Source organism: Pleurodeles waltl, chromosome 7 (assembly GCF_031143425.1).
Source record: "Pleurodeles waltl isolate 20211129_DDA chromosome 7, aPleWal1.hap1.20221129, whole genome shotgun sequence".
NCBI lineage: Eukaryota > Metazoa > Chordata > Amphibia > Caudata > Salamandridae > Pleurodeles > Pleurodeles waltl.
Window position 1 is genome coordinate 786162396 of NC_090446.1, and position 17346 is coordinate 786179741.

General features: G+C 43.1%; 1 protein-coding gene across 4 annotated transcripts in view; it reads left to right on the plus strand.

Annotated features, from left to right (window-relative positions):
• The window catches only part of RUFY1 (RUN and FYVE domain containing 1), a 475292-nt gene extending 461564 nt beyond the window's left edge, over nucleotides 1-13728 (plus strand). For all 4 annotated transcript variants that reach the window (XM_069199306.1, XM_069199308.1, XM_069199309.1 and 1 more), the window contains one exon: nucleotides 11937-13728. In XM_069199306.1, coding sequence (XP_069055407.1) covers nucleotides 11937-12080 — 144 coding nt within the window. In that variant the 3' untranslated portion in view covers nucleotides 12081-13728. The remainder of the gene's footprint in view (nucleotides 1-11936) is intronic.
• The last annotated feature ends 3618 nt before the right edge of the window (nucleotides 13729-17346 follow it).

Consider the following 17346-nt stretch of genomic DNA (forward strand, 5'->3'; position numbering starts at 1 on the left):
TGCAGGAGACTTATCTTACTGAAATTGAGGGGAGGGCCCTTTGGGGGGTGCTGGAGGGGACAGTTGTACACAACTACTTACTCAACTTTTTCACTGGGTGCCCTCATTTGGGTTAGGCCCGGGTGTCATTTACACAGGGCAGTTATTGACCTAGATGGTCATTACATATTGGTACTAGGTCGCTTAGATGGTACAGATGTTGCTCTGCTGAATTAATATACACCAAGGGCCAGAAGTACGAAATTCCTGAATTTCGAGTCCGAGAGACTCGCAATCTGCGAGTCGCAATTCAGTATGCAGGATGGTGTTGCAAAGGCCCGCCTCATTAATATTAATGAGGTGGGTTGCAATTTGCGACCCCCTTGCAACCCGCAGCACTCACAGGGATGGTGACCTGCTGGAGACAGCAGACCACCATGTGTGACTGCTTTTAAATAAAGCAGTTTTTTTTTTGTAATGCAGCCTGTTTTCCTTAATGGAAAACGAGATGCCTTACAAAATGAAAAAATAGGACCACTGCCTGCTCTGAAAAAATGTTTTCCATGCCATTCACAAAGGGGAAGGGGTCCCATGGGGACCCCTTCCCCTTTTGCGAATGGCTTACCACCAGTGTGACACTGGTGGTAACTGCGATTGCTTGGCGACCACGTTCGCGGTCACAAAGCAATGCAGCATTGCGCTGCGATTCGCAATTAGGAAGGGGAACACCCCTTCCTAATTGCGACTCGCAGTCCTGTTTTGCGAGTCGGCAACCAGGTTACTGACTTGCAAAACGGGGATTGGGCATCGCAATGTGGTTTTTGCATGTCGCAAACAGAGAAATTTGCTGTTTGCGACGTGCAAAAACGTTGCTACATCTGGCCCCAAATGTGGACCAGCCTGCTTTTCTGACCAGCCTGACTCCTCCTCTCCCCCCGCCACCACTTGATGGTCCCCTGTCTGAGAACAGTGTGGGGAGACTTCAATTGTGAGTAGGTTGGCAGAAGCTGTACGCACCTGGGTAGCACACTAGGATCTTGTTGACTGATGGAGGGTGCCGAACCCGGAGTACTGGGTGTATTCGTATTGTTCTGGATTGCAGGATCTCGGGGTCTGGCTTTATGGAATCTATACCTGTAAGGTTATATATAGCAAAGCACATGGAGTGGAGAATTTGGCAAAAAATCTATTCTGATCACTCTCCTATATTGTGTTCCTTCCAGTGGTCCACACCCCAAAAGAGTGTCCCTAATTGGCACCTACACCCCATATTGCTCGAGGACCAAGTTTTTCGGGTTTTGTTGGGTGAACATATTGTGCAATACTGACTTGATAGTACAGGCTCTGCCTCGTGAGTGGGGCTGCAATGGGAGGCCATGAAGGTGGTAATTCGGGGATATTGCTTCTCTAGCAAAGTGTGAATGTGTGCCCAATTGCATTCTGGTATTCAGCGTCAGGAAGTAGTGCTTGATTGTTCTTCCCTGCAAACGTGAGAGGAAGGCAAGGAGCACACGCTGGATGAAAGAGAGACCATGTGTGCACAGGAGATTTGCTGTACGAAGGAAATTTGTGTCAGACACTTGCCACCTTATGACAGTCAGTGGATTTTTGGACCATGCTACCGCTGTTACTGAGTGGCTTGGGGGCTGATTCGAAAATGGTTGAGCTGCCTTACCTCCTTTATTTGTTAACAGCCCTCCCAGTGGAACAGCCGCAGAAGCTCTTTTGGGAACTAGATGGTATCCTGCTGATGTACTGGGGCACTTTACGGCGCTGTGTGCTGCTGAGTTGTGTCCCTTCTGGAAACTCCGGGAAACTTATGACCACTTTTTGCTCCACAGAGCCCTTATGTATGATATACACAAACGAGGCAATTGCAGATGTCCCCCTACTTTTTGCCCTCTTTAGAGCCACAAGATGCTGTTTTTTGTCTGACAGTGCACTGAGGCCTGCTAACCAGACCTCAGTGCCAGTGCTCCTTCCGTGAAAACAAGATATGTCTGATTGATTCACAGTTGGCACAGGACTTTAGCACCCCTATAAGTCCATAGTAAATGGTACATCCGGTACCTAAGACAGAAGTACTAAAGAGGGTCCCTAAGGGCTGCAGCATATCTTATGCCACCCTAAGGGACCCACACACAAATTGCACACAGCCTGCCATCGCAGACTGCGTGTCAGGGTGCAAACCCTGAGTGAAAACATGACATGGCATACTTGTGTGCCATGCCAAATTCACTGCATGTATTATATGTAAGTCACCCATGCAGTAGGCCTCAAGAGCCTCAAGGCAAGTCCTTTATAATACATGTGAGGACCTGTCTGCATGAGCAGATATGCCCCTGTGATGTCTAGTTCTATTACTGGATATTACAAGTGACCGGACAGCCATCTTAGAGCATGTACTGGACACTAGTCATCACAAGTGACCCAGCTACATGATGGCTGCATGGAAAATAAGGGTGTTTGGTATCAAACCTTTCATCTTAATAAATCAACACTGATGCCAGTATTGGATTTATTATGGCATGCACACAGAGGGCACCTTAGAGGTGCCCCCTGAAATCTACTAGTCCTCAAGTGTGCTGGCTGACTAGTATCGACCAGCCTGCCACCAGAGACGAGTTTATGACCCCCTGGAGGTGAGAGCTTCTGCTCTCTGAGGTCAGAAACAATGCCTGCTCTGGCAGAAGGTGTTATCACCACCACCAACAGGATGGCTAGTAAATATGCACCAAGGACAGGGACTTCAAAGTCCCTGCCATCTTTGATATGCGACCCCAGCTTCCCCCAGACCTGGGAGAGGCAATCCCCTGCCTTGAGGCCCATTTGGCTCCAGGATAGGTGGAAAATTAGATAGTCAGCAGGCGTGTTGCACTTCCAGGCTGAACACACCCCTGGAGTGAACACAAAAAAGAAAATTCCACCATCTCGCGTGTGTTGAAATTAGAAATTCTGGGACAGGGCGATACCCTCTCCCCACAGGAAGTGGTCATTTAGGGAGTGTAGTGACTCCAAGGATAAGGAGCCCATTGGCTACTGCTGCTCACTCCCCTTAATGCCCCTAAATTGAGTATTTAGAGGACCCTCTGACACTAGAAAAACATATCAAGTCTCAAGACTTTGACTTCTGGGAACCGAGGAAGAAAGAAGACGGACCAAAGAGTACGAGAACTGAGGACCTGCTCCGAAGATCGGCACAAAACCCAGCCAGGCTGCTTGTACTTCGAGAGTCGTTGGACCAACTTCACTAAGAGCTGAACAACCTCCCCAGAACCTTTGGAGCACTGCCCACGATCTTAACAACTGGGAAACTTCTCCCTTGTAGTACTCCCCTGCATCAACAGGCATGGCAAGCAATTGTCCGGTCCACCGTGCTGCTGACCATCTAGTCCGCCGAGGGAGCTGCCTATCAGAATAGATGTCACCGAGGCTCTAGGAAGTCAACGAAGTCTCCCCAGCGAGTTTCAAGACGCTGACCCCTGGAGGAGCCCCACAGCACCAATAACCTGTGTACCGGAGCAGTTTCAGCAGCCAAAGCTTGTTGTGTCGAGTCTGAACATCAACACTGAGGAAGGCTAACCTGCACATCAGTGGTCTTTAGGGACAGTGAGATCCACACCAAGAGTGGCCCAGCTGTCCTGCTCTGATCCTCTTTGGCAGAACCAAGATACAGAGGAGTCGCTGACCCCCAAGACCCAGCGCCTCAAAGCACCTCTGCACCGAGCCACACAGCCCAAGTTCAAGCGCGTAGATGGGGCCCAAAGGGTCCTGAGACCCTCAGAAGCTAAGCACACCTTTGGGTTTGGCCAAACTGGTCCCCCAGTCACCTCCTGCAGCCTATTTCTACAGGGTCCAAGAACTGTGAGAATTTCCAGCAGCACAACCTGACTCCTCAAGCCCCACTACACACAAGCCCCACAGCCTGAGTTCAAATGGACCAGCGGTGTCCACGCATGCCCAAAGACCCTCAAGACCTGATCCCCTCTTTGGGTTCAGCTGGACTGGTCACCCATTCCCCACTTACAACCTCTTTTCCTCTGGATAATTTCCCTTTAAAGTGAATGGGACACCCAGTGCTATCAGACACCCTAGGGCTTCCTGAAGTGACCTGTTGGTTTTGCCTCGGACCTTGCCACATGCTCACCTTAACTCACGGTTAGAATGGTCCTGTTAATTGTTTCTAAGTTCCCGGATGTAGTATATTTTATTACCCATAGGATAACATTACTGCGTTAAGCCCACAGTCTAAGTCTATTTTTCTGTGACTTGAAAATTAATAACTTGAGAAGTACTCACCCATTTACAGTGATCTTGGTGTCTAAATTAATACAAAAATCTGTGTTATGTTTATACATTGGTGTCAGATTTCTTTATTGAATGTCTTGCTTACTTGACCGTGTGTGTGCAATAAATGCTCAACACTATCCTCTGATAAGCCTAAATGCTCACCCACCATACCACAAAACGGAGGTTATTACGTTAAACCCTGTCAACCGATAAGGGTCACCCCAGACTGTCTGCATAGTGTCCCCTTACATTGGTACACTACATAGATAGCCAGCTTCCTACAGCGGAGTTGCGGAACACCAGCACATGAATGTTTACAACACCTCTCCCTCATCACAGGATGGATGAGGGCATTCACACTGCTATACAGGGCTCTACTGAAGGGGGTGCAGTTGAAACTGATGCATTTCTGTCTTCGCTGGGAGGAAGACTTGGGGACACATATGCTCGATTCAGCTTGGAGGAGGGTGCTGGAGATCACCCCTAGGTTGTCTAGAAATACTTGCTTCCTACCCGGCCAGTTCTTCTTGCACCAGGCCTACCTCATCTCCCGGAAAGTACATGCATGTTCCCCACCGTGGTGTCATGTTGTTCTAGATGCTATGTGGAGGACGGAGGAATTTTCCACATGGTGTGGTCCTGCCCCATGCTGCTCCCATAATGGACCACTGTCCTCCAGGTGTTTTGCAGGGCTACTGATCGGGATTTCGAGCCTGCTCCCCAACTGTGTCTTCTGGGCCTCAATGAGCATGGTGAGGTTCAGAAGGTGACAGATAGATCTACGAACCTGGCATTAATTCTCACTTGCAGGCAACTAACCATGAGCTGGAAATCGGCTCATGGTCTAAATGTGTATAGATGGGGAGTGGAATTTGTAAAATGGGTGGACTGCGAGAGGGGGGGCAATTTGAAGAGAGGAGGCTAGGGGAGTGCAGAAAGTGCTGTTTCTGACTGCATGGTATGCCGCATTGGGGGCTTACCCCACTTTGGACCCCAATGGGCTCATGTGGAGGATGATGGGCCCCTCTTGTGAACTCCTTCACCAGCTTCCACGACGCAGAATCAGTTCCACCTTTTGGAGGAAACTCCTTGAATGTAGGAGTGTGACTGGCCCAAGCTCTTGAATGGGTATGGGTCTGGAGATGGGTGAGCACGATCAAGGATTAACGGGTGGAACGCAGATCCTCTGCACTACCACTGTGAATGGAATTTACCTATTGAGGCCCCCATCTCAACCTTCTCCTTTGTAATTTACTTTTGATATTATTGATTGGTTATGTGTACTGTCGCTGGTCCCTCTTACGGTACTGCTGCTGTTTTTCTTACTGCTTGACAGCAGTACCACACTTTAATCTGTTCTGTCTGATAAAAATGCTGACACAAATATTTAAAAAAAAATAATAATTACTCACGTTCCGTAATGCCTTGTCTATTGGAGACTGTATCTACCTGCAGATTCTTTACCGACCCACCCATCCTCCCTGCTCAGCGAATGTATTTCTAGGGCATGGATTATTCACTGTCAGGGCCCAAGTTTCCCACGTCAGTGGTTACGCTCCTGGCATTAAAAATGTTGCGAAAAGAAACTGACGTCAGTGTGCCTGAGTGGCACCTATAGAGGCACAAAGAAAGTCACTTCTGGTGCAGGCAACATCAAGCATCGCTGAACGGTGCCACCTGTAGGCGTGCGGTAGTACTGCTTACAAAACAAAATTCTGGGTCCAGTCTGACAGCTCGGGATAATTCTAAGGTGAGGAATCTCCAGCTAGATATAGCTAGATATAGCGCTGCCCTGGGGATTATGAGTCCTATTCCACCAGCCTTTTCTTGGCGGTTTACACCACCAGGGTAAGGCTGGTGGAATGGGTGACTCTGGGCCCGCTGCACTGCCCATGCACTTCGCATTCAGCAGTGCATGGGCCTCCATGTACAGCCCCGTTGTGCATATCACTGCCCAAATTACAGGCAGTGAAATGTGCGACGGGTGCTGCTGCACCAACTGCACTGCCACATTGGCGGAGCCGGCGTCAAATGCCGTCCTACCTGGAAAATCATAATAGGGCCGGCAGGGGCTTCACCACACTGGCGGTGAAGTGGGGGGAATGATTTTGTCATAATGACCCCCACAGTCTCGACCAGATGAGGCATTACCGAAGGTAAATAGCGTGTTTGTTTCTGCTTCACCTCCTGAAAATAGTTTTACGCCTTGCATCAAAATTAATGTACACCTTGCAGCAATTTCAAGATTCATGAGAACACCTAATAATACTGCTTAATTCTCAGAAATGCTCATTCAGGATTCATGAGAGGTTTATTCAGGACGTTTCCACCTTTCATAGAACACGGCATTTGCTTTCTTATTAGCAACATTGACTAGGAGAGAGAAAATTGTCAGTAACAAGTTTCCAAGTTAGTTTTGGCCTATAATGCCAAATATTGATGATTAAGTTGGTCTTGTCTTTACCTCTGAGGGTGTGGTAAAGGGACTGGAACTGACATCAGCACACAGGGTAACACCTTGTATGTCTGTGCGTTGGCAATTCAGGAGGAAGGATCGCAACAGCTACCAGAGCCCTACTGTGTCACCTAGTGGTGCTGGGAGCTATTACTAAGTTTCTAGATCCAATCTGGCTTCTGGAACAGATTCAAAGGGTGAGGAATTTCCTGGTAAACCTATGTCCATAATGATTGTTACAAAATGTATGTAACTTATTAATCGTTGCATTTCGCTGGAGTTTGGAGGAAAAAAAACAAAAACTGTAAAACGGTAGTCGACCGTAAAAAAGAAAGGAGGAAATGTTTTATAGATATTTCAGAATAAAAAAAATGGCAGACAGTAGATGCCAATAAGTAGATGTATGATTCAATGGTTTTTAAACAAATTCCTCAGCGCATAGTAATTTCGTCTAGTGGCTCTTCAAAACGTTATACTGTTCTTGCAGAAAATAAGATATTTCGGTGGTGACTTACAACTTTGTTTTTTTAAGATGATGTATTATGTAAGTAGAGATGTACAAAGCCACGGAAGGTTTGAGTTGTGGATCCTTGGGTGGCTTTGTAAGAAAAACAACAAATGCAATACAAGGCAGCATATATTGCTGCTTGCGTTACTTTGCAACAGGGAGGCATTCCATTGGGGCGCATGGGCGTTCCCATGCATACACACATCGATTTTAACGCAGTCCGGTAAAAGGTCGGTAAACCTGGGATTGCAACAAAATGGTGTGCCTCTCAGACCCAGGCGTAAGAAAGAGAAATATTGTTATTTCTCCTTGTTACTTGTTTTTTTTCTGTCTGTGATGCATTCCACATCACACAGAAAAAGTAAAATGCCATCAAGAATAATTTTTGCAGGAAGGTATCTATTCCTGCACAAAAACAAGCCTGCTCATATGCAGGCATCCTTGCAGCAAGGCTCAAAGGTGCCTGCATCGGCGCTCGGCAGCCTCAATTGAGCAATATCATACTAGATTTGGTGCATTTCTACTCTCTCCGTTTCACGCAGAGCAGTGCAGCAGCTTTACTTCCCTCCATTGTGTGATACGCTAGTAAATATTGCCCTCAAGTGTCACATATCCGTCCAGGGCACAGATGGGTCTTCTCTTTTTGATTAACTTGTCAAATCTTTTTCTTACAGTTGTTATTGGCTCCAAGCGTTTTCACCAAGTTCCTGGCACCATTAACATTGCATCCCTGTAGGGAACTTTATCACACATTTTCGTATCTCAGTGACTGGCTATTTAGTGGCCCATTAAGGGAAAAAGCTTCAGCCTTGGACCAGATCAATTCAGACCTGCTAAGGCATATGAATAAAAGTAATAAAATGTCGATTCAACAGAAAGCAGAGATTCATGAGTGCCAAAATCTAACGAGAATAGCAACACCATCATGAAAACCTGTTCAATCATTAGTACTGATGCCAAAGCTCTTCAAAAAGATTTCAGTCTGCTTGATGCATGAGCAAAATAGTTGTTAGACCCTATCTTCTTTGGTTCCCTTGCACCTCCTACTGCAGGCTTTGAATGAGATTCTGTTAAGTAGCAACCATTTGTTCACCGTCAATAAATTTGAATAGTTTGGAAGATAGGTTCTTGCTAATGCAAATGATTGTTTCAGTCAACAAACACCAAGAAATTTAAAATGCGTACAATAATAAAACCGTTTTTATCCAAAGCAAAAAACAGCACGTGATTGTTCAAGCTGCTAGCAAATGCCGTGACTCTGGATAAAAAAAAACACTGCTTCTGAAGTGTTTCAGGTCCTGGATGCCCAGATCGCTCGAAAGCAGGCAGTCTTTTTGCCCTTAGAGTGGCATACATCGGACAAAGGGAATCGAAGTGTGCTTTATCTTCAGTCCAGTTCGGGTAACTATAACATTGCTTTGTGTGGCCATACAAAGTGCCCCAGCTATGAATAAAAAAGTTCAGTCATAAAATGCCAGCCCAGAGCTTAAAATACGGGACATTTGACCAGCACTGGCTCTGCATCGCACAAGGTAGGTTCAGGTTTGTGTACACATTTGTGCTTTAGTCATGTTTCGTTGTGTAGTATTGAACTTACCATCTCTGCTAGCCAAATTATATTTCCTTACTTAACCTCAGATTCTGTGTCACTGTAAACGACGGTCGGAGCAAACGTGTTAGACCTCTTTTGTTCCAACAGGTTCCTTATGTGCCTGAACCAAACAGCCAAGTAATCCTCTCTCAACGAAGCCTATGGCAGCTCACAGAGTTTAGCTGAGGTGTCCAGCATAATTTAACCCAATCAAACACTGGCCTTCACTTAGCAACAGAGAACAATGTGCCTTTAGGAGTACAAGACGGTAATCGCAATAAGCGGTTTAGAACCTTTTTCACATATTGAGTTATGCAGCATTGGAGTAGCCTCATTTTGCCATTCTCCACTGCAAAGCATGCTGTTACACCTGCTGTCTGTGCAACAAGGTTTCTTGACTTTGATGTGTGGATTTTCCACTGTGTCAGATGAGAACTCCATTGACCAGATGCATGAAGTTGTACACCTGTTCAAAGGGAAAATTGTCCAATTTAAAATGATTTCTAATACTTCTGTGTGATCCAGACATCATCAGCTTAGTGTCAGCAATGTTGAAGACTAAGCCCTTTTGCCTGCATAGCTCAGCACATTTAGCGAATTATTTCTCTGGGCCACTTGATGTCTTAGAGACCAAGAGTATATAATCTGTGAATTAAAGAGCGACACTCTTAATAGCACTGGTTCATATACAGAGAGAGCAGCAAGGGGACATGGAACTTTGGCAGACACCTTTATTGACAGGAAAGGGCTTTGTCGTTTTCTCAGCTGGACCCCAGGGGACTATAGCGAAAATTCCTTCTTTAGTTTTGAACAGCACAGTCCCCGGGGAGGCCTGCCTTCCAAGAACCAAGACGCAAGTAAGGATAGACTGATAAAATGGTCACTGGCAAGAGAGAATATCTAATCTTGAAATAGCAAGAGACATTACAAGAAAGGCTTCCTTACGTATATGTTCCGGAGCTCAGGGTAAAGCATCTGGTACTTGAGTCTCTGCTGCAGAGGGTAAAAGGCACAAGCAGGTTCACTTACAAACAACTTCACAGGTTTATAGTATAATACGTTCTATAAACTCAAACCTTTTAAGAATTGTTTATTAGGGAAAAATATCACATTAAGCAAAGAGTACTTGCTAGGCATGACAAAGGATCTGCTAGACACCGTTAACCAACACAAGGCACCATGGAACAAATCTTAATGCCATGGGTAGCTCTCCAGCGGCCTCGGTTTCCCACAGCACAAATAACGGGCCTGCACTTCACTAGCAAGCCTTAGTAACTAAATATACTATGGAAAACCTTTGAAATTCCCTGAGCAGAGACTTTTGTGTGGACTTGTCGGCCAACCCTTGTAATCCACAGATTAGTGACCAAATCGAGGCACAGTAGTTGGAAAGTTCTTGACTGTACCAGGGAGGCAGGCAAATAAATGTGTATCCTCACCTCCTGACAAGGGAGTAAGAGTACTTCATAATCTAGCGTGGCTGATCGCAAAAGTATGGCTCCTGAATTACTAAACTTTGGCAATGTGGATATTACAAAATTCAGTTGGAAGATACTCCAAACTCCAAGGGCAGTTTCAACTATAAGCACACGTGCCATAAAATAGAGTTTCTGCATGACGGAGTTGCATCACTTCGACATCATGTTTTGCTACACCTGGTACACGGCTCTGTGATTTCTCGGAGTACACATAGCAGCGATTCTGGATATAGAGTACAATTCATCTGACACTTTTTTTGTTTGAGGCACAGGGAAGAACATATCCTAGTTATTATTATTATAACTTACCCTTTATTGAGTTTTTTTTTCTCAGATTCAACTTAGACATCCAAGTTGGCATCACAAAGTAGCCAACCTTCGGCTTACTACCATATTTTTGTCCACTACCACTATATTAAATAGTTCATCAAACAGAAACTATAGATGTGAACTATCCACATTCTTCATCTTCTTCCCGGTTGTCTACCTTCAAATGGCCTTGAGCATTGTTGTATTCTACATTTTGTGTAAAGCTTTCTATGACTATACTTCATAACCATCAACAGAATTATACAAATACTAAAATGCTCTTTAGACGTATTTCTCGTATGAAGTACCACACTCGAGCCAAAGGGACATGTCCAGCTATTCTTTTATTTTTAGGTTGAGCGCGCAAGCACTCTGACGTGTTGTATTCTATCTGTGGGCTTTTAACCACGCCTACCTCATGTCCATCACTTTCACTCGTTCGTGGGCTTGCCTTTCAAAAATCCTTAGTCATCATTGGTAAATGCTTTGTTTGTCTCTCCATGGGGAGGTTTTGTTACCCCCTAGCAGACTAACCCTGTTACGTGGCTAATTGCACGATTGCCAATATGTTTGACTGTGATCAAACTTCTTTTTCCTTTTGTGTCTCTCCTTCGCACTTATGGCGCCAACAGCGCTTTGAAGCGGCTCGCTTTTGTCAAATAATGTTTTACTTTCCATTTTCAATTTATGTGTCAAGAAAAGCCCAGTTAGGAATTTACAACGCTAATAGCTCTAACTGAAGCAAATTCGAGACTTATTCCATTTCAAATGCTTGTTATAAATTGCATTCAAGGGGAGCTGCGGAGAACAACTTACAAAGCGAAGCCTGACACCTTTTTATGTAGTTCCCTCATGCAGAGTATCAAAGGGGCCCAAATTGTAATGTAAACCGATGTTTCTACCTTCCAAGAGTATATTATTTGCTCCCGTGCCATGAAATCCTGTACTACTCATGGCCATAGTTAGCCAGGTAGGCCTCTTCCGCAGAGAGGAGCAGTCAGATGTGAGAGAGACAGAGTGATGCTATGAACAGCAAGGAATATATGAGCTTTGTGACAATTGAACCTGAATGAATAATAACTGGAGAACATGTCATAATTTAAACAAAGAGCTTGGTTTGATTTTAGCTCTAAATTAAATTGGTAGAAAAATCATTAAGTGTAAGAGTGTGTGGGAGTATGTGTGTTTCTGTGTGTTTTGGAGTACCTCTGTTAATGCAGCCACCATAAGTGAAACCATCAAAATGAAACTAACGCTTGTGTTAAACTTAATATGTTCACTTTGAAACTGAAGCATTTATTTTTTCCTCTTAACAATCTTTTACAGCATCATTGCAGAAACTGTGGTGACATATTTTGCAACAGCTGTTCAAGCAATGAACTGTCACTTCCATCCTACCCTAAACCTGTTCGGGTGTGCGATGTGTGCCATAATCTCCTCCTTCAAAGATGTTCGTCTAATTCTTCGTAGTTCTGCAGAAGCGCTCGGATTCAGCACTCTTGTTAGAGACCGAAGAAAGCCAAGGAAATTGATTAAGCCAAAACTGTTGCTGCCTTCAGCAGAGAGAAGCTTGGTGCCATTTTGTCTTATTTTGAAGCTATTGCTACGCAGCAGTAGGTTCCCGCACAGACGATCGGAATCACTCCCAAATAGTGTACCTGCATGTCCCACAGTCCGAGCGTTGGGAGTTGGAAACGTGGGCCCTGTCTCTTCTCTCCAGGGAATGCATTCTTATTAGCAGGGCTGTTGGGCCTGCCCTCCTTAGATAGGCTTCCCTTGCATAAGGTTCAGCAGAGGATTACATAAAACTGAAGATTATTCCACATTCAGAAGTCAAGCAGCTTTGACAATTAATAAGGATTTTTCAATTTTAATTTTAGATTTTTAAAGTAATGTTCAAGCTGAACATTTTCATTCACCGGTCTCCGCTGGGAGCAATATTGGAATAGGTTTTGATAATGCGCTACAGTGGTACCATATACAAAAAATAAAAATCATATTTGCCTAGAAAAGGCAAACGTTCAATTTTTTTTTCTTGTGCTTCAAAGTTGCTTGTACGTTTTTTGAATTGTGAAGTTCAGTTTTATTTAAGCTTTTATAGTAACAGTGCACTTATATTCAAGGGTTTGGTAACTATCTTACAGACAAGTCAAACAAATGAGGGCCCTGCCTCTTTTGCGATTGAAATTTATTTTATAAAATAAAGGAACCCTAATTCACTTTTCATAACGCACCAGACCATCAGCTATTTGGGTGCAAAGGGGGGTTTATTTGTGTTTTTTTTACGCTAAAAGAAAAAATTTCCACATATGTGTCAGTTTTCCAATAAACACTTGAAAGGGAAGGACTACAACAGAAAGTCTGTTACAGTGCTGGTAATAGTCAAAATATAGAACTTGAGGGTTGGTTATGTATATCCTGTAGACCCCATTATTGGGTCTATGCACATTTCTCTGAAATACTCCGAGGTAACAGTTGGGGTTACCCCTCTGACTGACCCTTCAAAGTGCATCCAAGTGTGATAATGTGTTGCCATTTTGTACATCAGTGATTGCAGTGATTTTTCTATAGTATGTGGACAGTACTTCATGAGCCCATCTTTAACTTTTGCATATTTTGATAACGGTTCTCCTTTTGGGGAAACAACACTTTTACATTAAAATACTAACACTTTTGGAAATTATGACATTTTGATTGCAACATTTTTTTAAACTGCTTACTAGAATAATAGACTTAAAATTCATTGTTTTCTAAATTGCCAATTCTAAGAGGATGTTTTTATAAATACTTGCAATGCACAACTAAATTTCACAGTGCAACATATCATGCGTTTTCTGTATTTTCCTAGGTACCCATTGGCATCTCACATGTATTTTTAATATCATATCTACACTGGGGATTTGTAATTTTATATTAACTTTGAAAAGCTGCGTGAAATCTGCTAGCTTCCTAAACAAACATCCATTAAATGAACATATGTTACTGAATATGTATCAGTAAAATGATGTGCCTTTATAATACAAAGAAAGTAAATTGTAATTTTGGGTTGTTGATGAAATGTGTATTGCTGCAATCTTTTGCTTCACAGCATAATAAAAGTGGTTTCTTTATTTTCAAATCGTAGGTCTCGAACAGTATTTTCTTTGAGGGGTTTGCTTAATTATAGGTCAGCTCCAATTAATGTTGCACATGGCGACCAATATACATTTTTATAGTTACACAGGAGCATATAAAACACAACGTCACCACTGTTAATCAAGATCATGTTATTGTTTTAGTTAATTAAATCTATAACAAATATTTTCAGTTAATAAGTGCTTAAACAAGACATGCCCTATGTTTATATATATATATATATATATATATATATATATATATATATATATATATATATATATATAGAAAAAACAAAGGAGAACTCTGGGAAGTTCCCAATTTGGGTGGAGAGCTGCTCTAGTAAGGAGCCCTCTGCAACACCAGCGACACTCTAGATTTGCTCACCTCAAATGTCTGCTTATCTAGCAAAGTTGTTGTTAAGGATAGGATCAGCACAGTGCTATCCTCGCCGAGCTAGATAGTGACCAAGTCTTTTGCCATTTGTACAGAAAAATCTTTAAGCATAGCATTGACATAGTGTCATCCTCGCTGAGCTGTAAAATGACAAAAGCCATTTACCACTCCAGGCACAGTATTACAGCTTTGGACTGGTCAAATACCGTCCAAGCCAACCTGGAATGAGTAAAGCAACCCCTGACACGTGTTTCGCTCTCATTAGAGCTCTTCAGAGGGGTATAGCTTTGTCCAGACACAAGGGAGCACCCAGTATAAGTCAAACCAAGGCCCTTTCAGGGTTAGAGTGACGCATAAATTATGCGTCACTCTAACCCTGAAAGGGCCTTGGTGTGTATATATATATATATATATATATATATTATTATTTTCTCAAAACAGCCAGCAGATCCTGTTGCATTGCTCAGTGGCGTGCTGCCACTCTACTACAGCGTGTACAATCACAGCTTCACCTCACTTCTTCAAGGAAGATCCGACACTCAGATTATCGTTGCTAAATCATCCTTTTTTGTTTCATGAACAGCATGAGGAATAAACAGCATATAGCATCAACGCGTTTCGGTGAACAAGGCTTAAATGCCGAAACGCGTTGGCGCAGGATGCTGTTTATTCTTCTAGCTGTTTATGAAATTAAAAAAAAAGATGAATTAGCAACGATATTCTGAGTGCTGGACTTTTCTTGAAGAAGTGAGGTGAAGTTGTGATATTGGTTCGATGACAAAAACCCAATGCCTTTAAGTCTGGTTGCAAAATTCTACACCACTTGAAGACACCTAACAAGATACTGAGGACGGCTAAGATAGAGTGAGTTTGCATAAACAAGTCTTGCAGTGATGCCAGCATGTATAACTGTCTGGCATACTGAAACAAGCAGGATATCAAGGGATTTTTTTTAGAGAGCATAAAAAAGAAAACAAGCTGCCCGCAACTGCCAGCATGTGTGGATGGAAAGAAAGAGTAGGGTCAAACTTAACTCCCAAGTTTCTTGCTCTAATAGTGAGGGAAGGGAAGTCCAAATTTCTTCGGCTACCAGGCAGATGAACAAATTAAATGAGAGCCACGAAAGATCATTTAGCGGAATTCAGTTTAAGACAACTTGTTTTCATCCAGTGAGCAACCAGGATGAGACACGCTTTGAAATAGTCTTGAGTGATGATCAGATTTTTATTGATGGAGAACATTAAATGCATGTAATCAGCATAAGAAACCACACTGGGACAAAAGACTGAATAATTGTTGTTAAAGGTGCCATAAAATGTTTTACAGCTTTGGGCTCAACAAAGAGCTCTGTGACACTCCATAGTTTAACTCTTTAGATGTTGATGTAAACAGCAAAAGGGTGACCAATTTATGTCTGAACAAAAGAGATATCATCCAGCTCAGAACAAACCCACAGACCCCAGCAGTTTGAAGTCAGTCAGTCAAGATGGAATGCAACATGGTTTTAAATGCTGCAGACAGGTCAAGCAACACCAAAGCAGTAGAATTACCTTGCCCGAAGATTCTTTTCATAAATTTAGCAACTTCTAGGAGTGCTAATTATGTGCCGTAATTCAGTCAAAATCCTGATTGCGTAGTATGAAGAAGCCCTTGTTGTCACAGATAGTTAGAAAGGTGTTAGTTGACTATCTTTCCGAGCATATTCAATACAGCTGGTAGTATCAAAATGGGCCAGAAGTTAGATAAGATGTTGAGATCTGCTGTGGGTTTTTTTTTTTTTCTTAGAAGCAGCACTACTCGTTTTGCTTCCAGCAGTCCATCACCATGGCAAACAGTTGATTAACCCAAATGTTTAGCTTTGGGTTTATGAGCAGCAGCACCATTTTAAGAACTCATGTGGGACAAGGGTCAGTCGGAGAGCCAGACTTGCAATTAAACAGCCCTCCAGTGAACTGAACTGTGTGATGGATTGGCCAATGAAATGATTTGCCTTAGGTCAATGTGGTGGAGGATCCAAAAAATCCAAATATGTTTTCTCTATTTTGTCATGAAAAAACACAGAGAGAGACGTTCACAGAGATTTAAGGAAGTTGTAATGGGCCAGCTACACGCCTGAGCGGGTTAAAAAACAATGTAACATTTTTGAAAACTTCTTTAGGGCCATTGGAAGCATCATTAATTTTCTGCATATACTCACCTTTGGTAACAATATATCTGGTGGATAATTAATCATCCCACAGATTCCTTGCTGCCATTCCTTCTCCCCAACAAGCTAGTCTTGTGAGCAATAAGATCCCAAGGTATGTAAATCTATTATTTGCTATATTTGTCACTGTTGTGGTTCTGTCAGTTCCTCCCCAAACACCTTGAGGAGAAGTGGAAAAAATATCAGCAACTGATGTCAAAGTGCCTTTTGACACCTAGTATACTCTAGTGATGTCACATCTGGAAACAGTTGTGGTTGCAGCTATCTGGCAGTACTGGATAGTCATTGCTGAGAAAAAAGTTTGCCAGTCTGCAAAATCTGTGAGAAGATTATTTATCCACTAGAAATATTCTTACCAAAAGTAAGGAACTATTTTTTAGGATCAACCCACTGCTTATGATTGGTTGTCTTTCTTGTGAATCCTATTTGCTTACTTTTCTATGAATTTCAGTTTTCTTGATGTGTTTGTCCCTCATCTTAAGCACAGCTCCTTTTCCATTTTTTTGTTTGATGGTTTGTATCCTTCCACTGTTTATATTCAATTAACTATATTCTTATTTAGCTTTTAGTTCTCCAAAGGAATTCCTGTGTTTATGTGCTGTTTTCCTCTCTCCCAGGTGTGCTGTTTCCCCCTCACATCCCTGCCCCACCCAATCTCCATGTTGCCTTCCCACCTTTTAGATCATCCATTGCTTTCCCCAAACCTTCTGTGGCCCACTCTAATGTAATACACCCAAACTCTCTGGCTCCTCTATAACTTTCTGCTCCCCCTTTCTTGTGAGCGTCATTGGCTCGCTCCCCTAATGTCCTATTCCACCCTTCCTCTGTCAACCCCTCCCCATTTCTTTAAAATTGTATTTATTTAGTTTTAACTTTTAGGAGGGCACACAGTTGCAGTTTGCCACAAGGCCACTCCATTACCAACATAAACCTTCACACACCTTTTATTTTTAGAATTTACTGCTGCAATCTTAGAATCCGTCATCATGCAACTGTAAATAAAAATACATTGACTGCTGT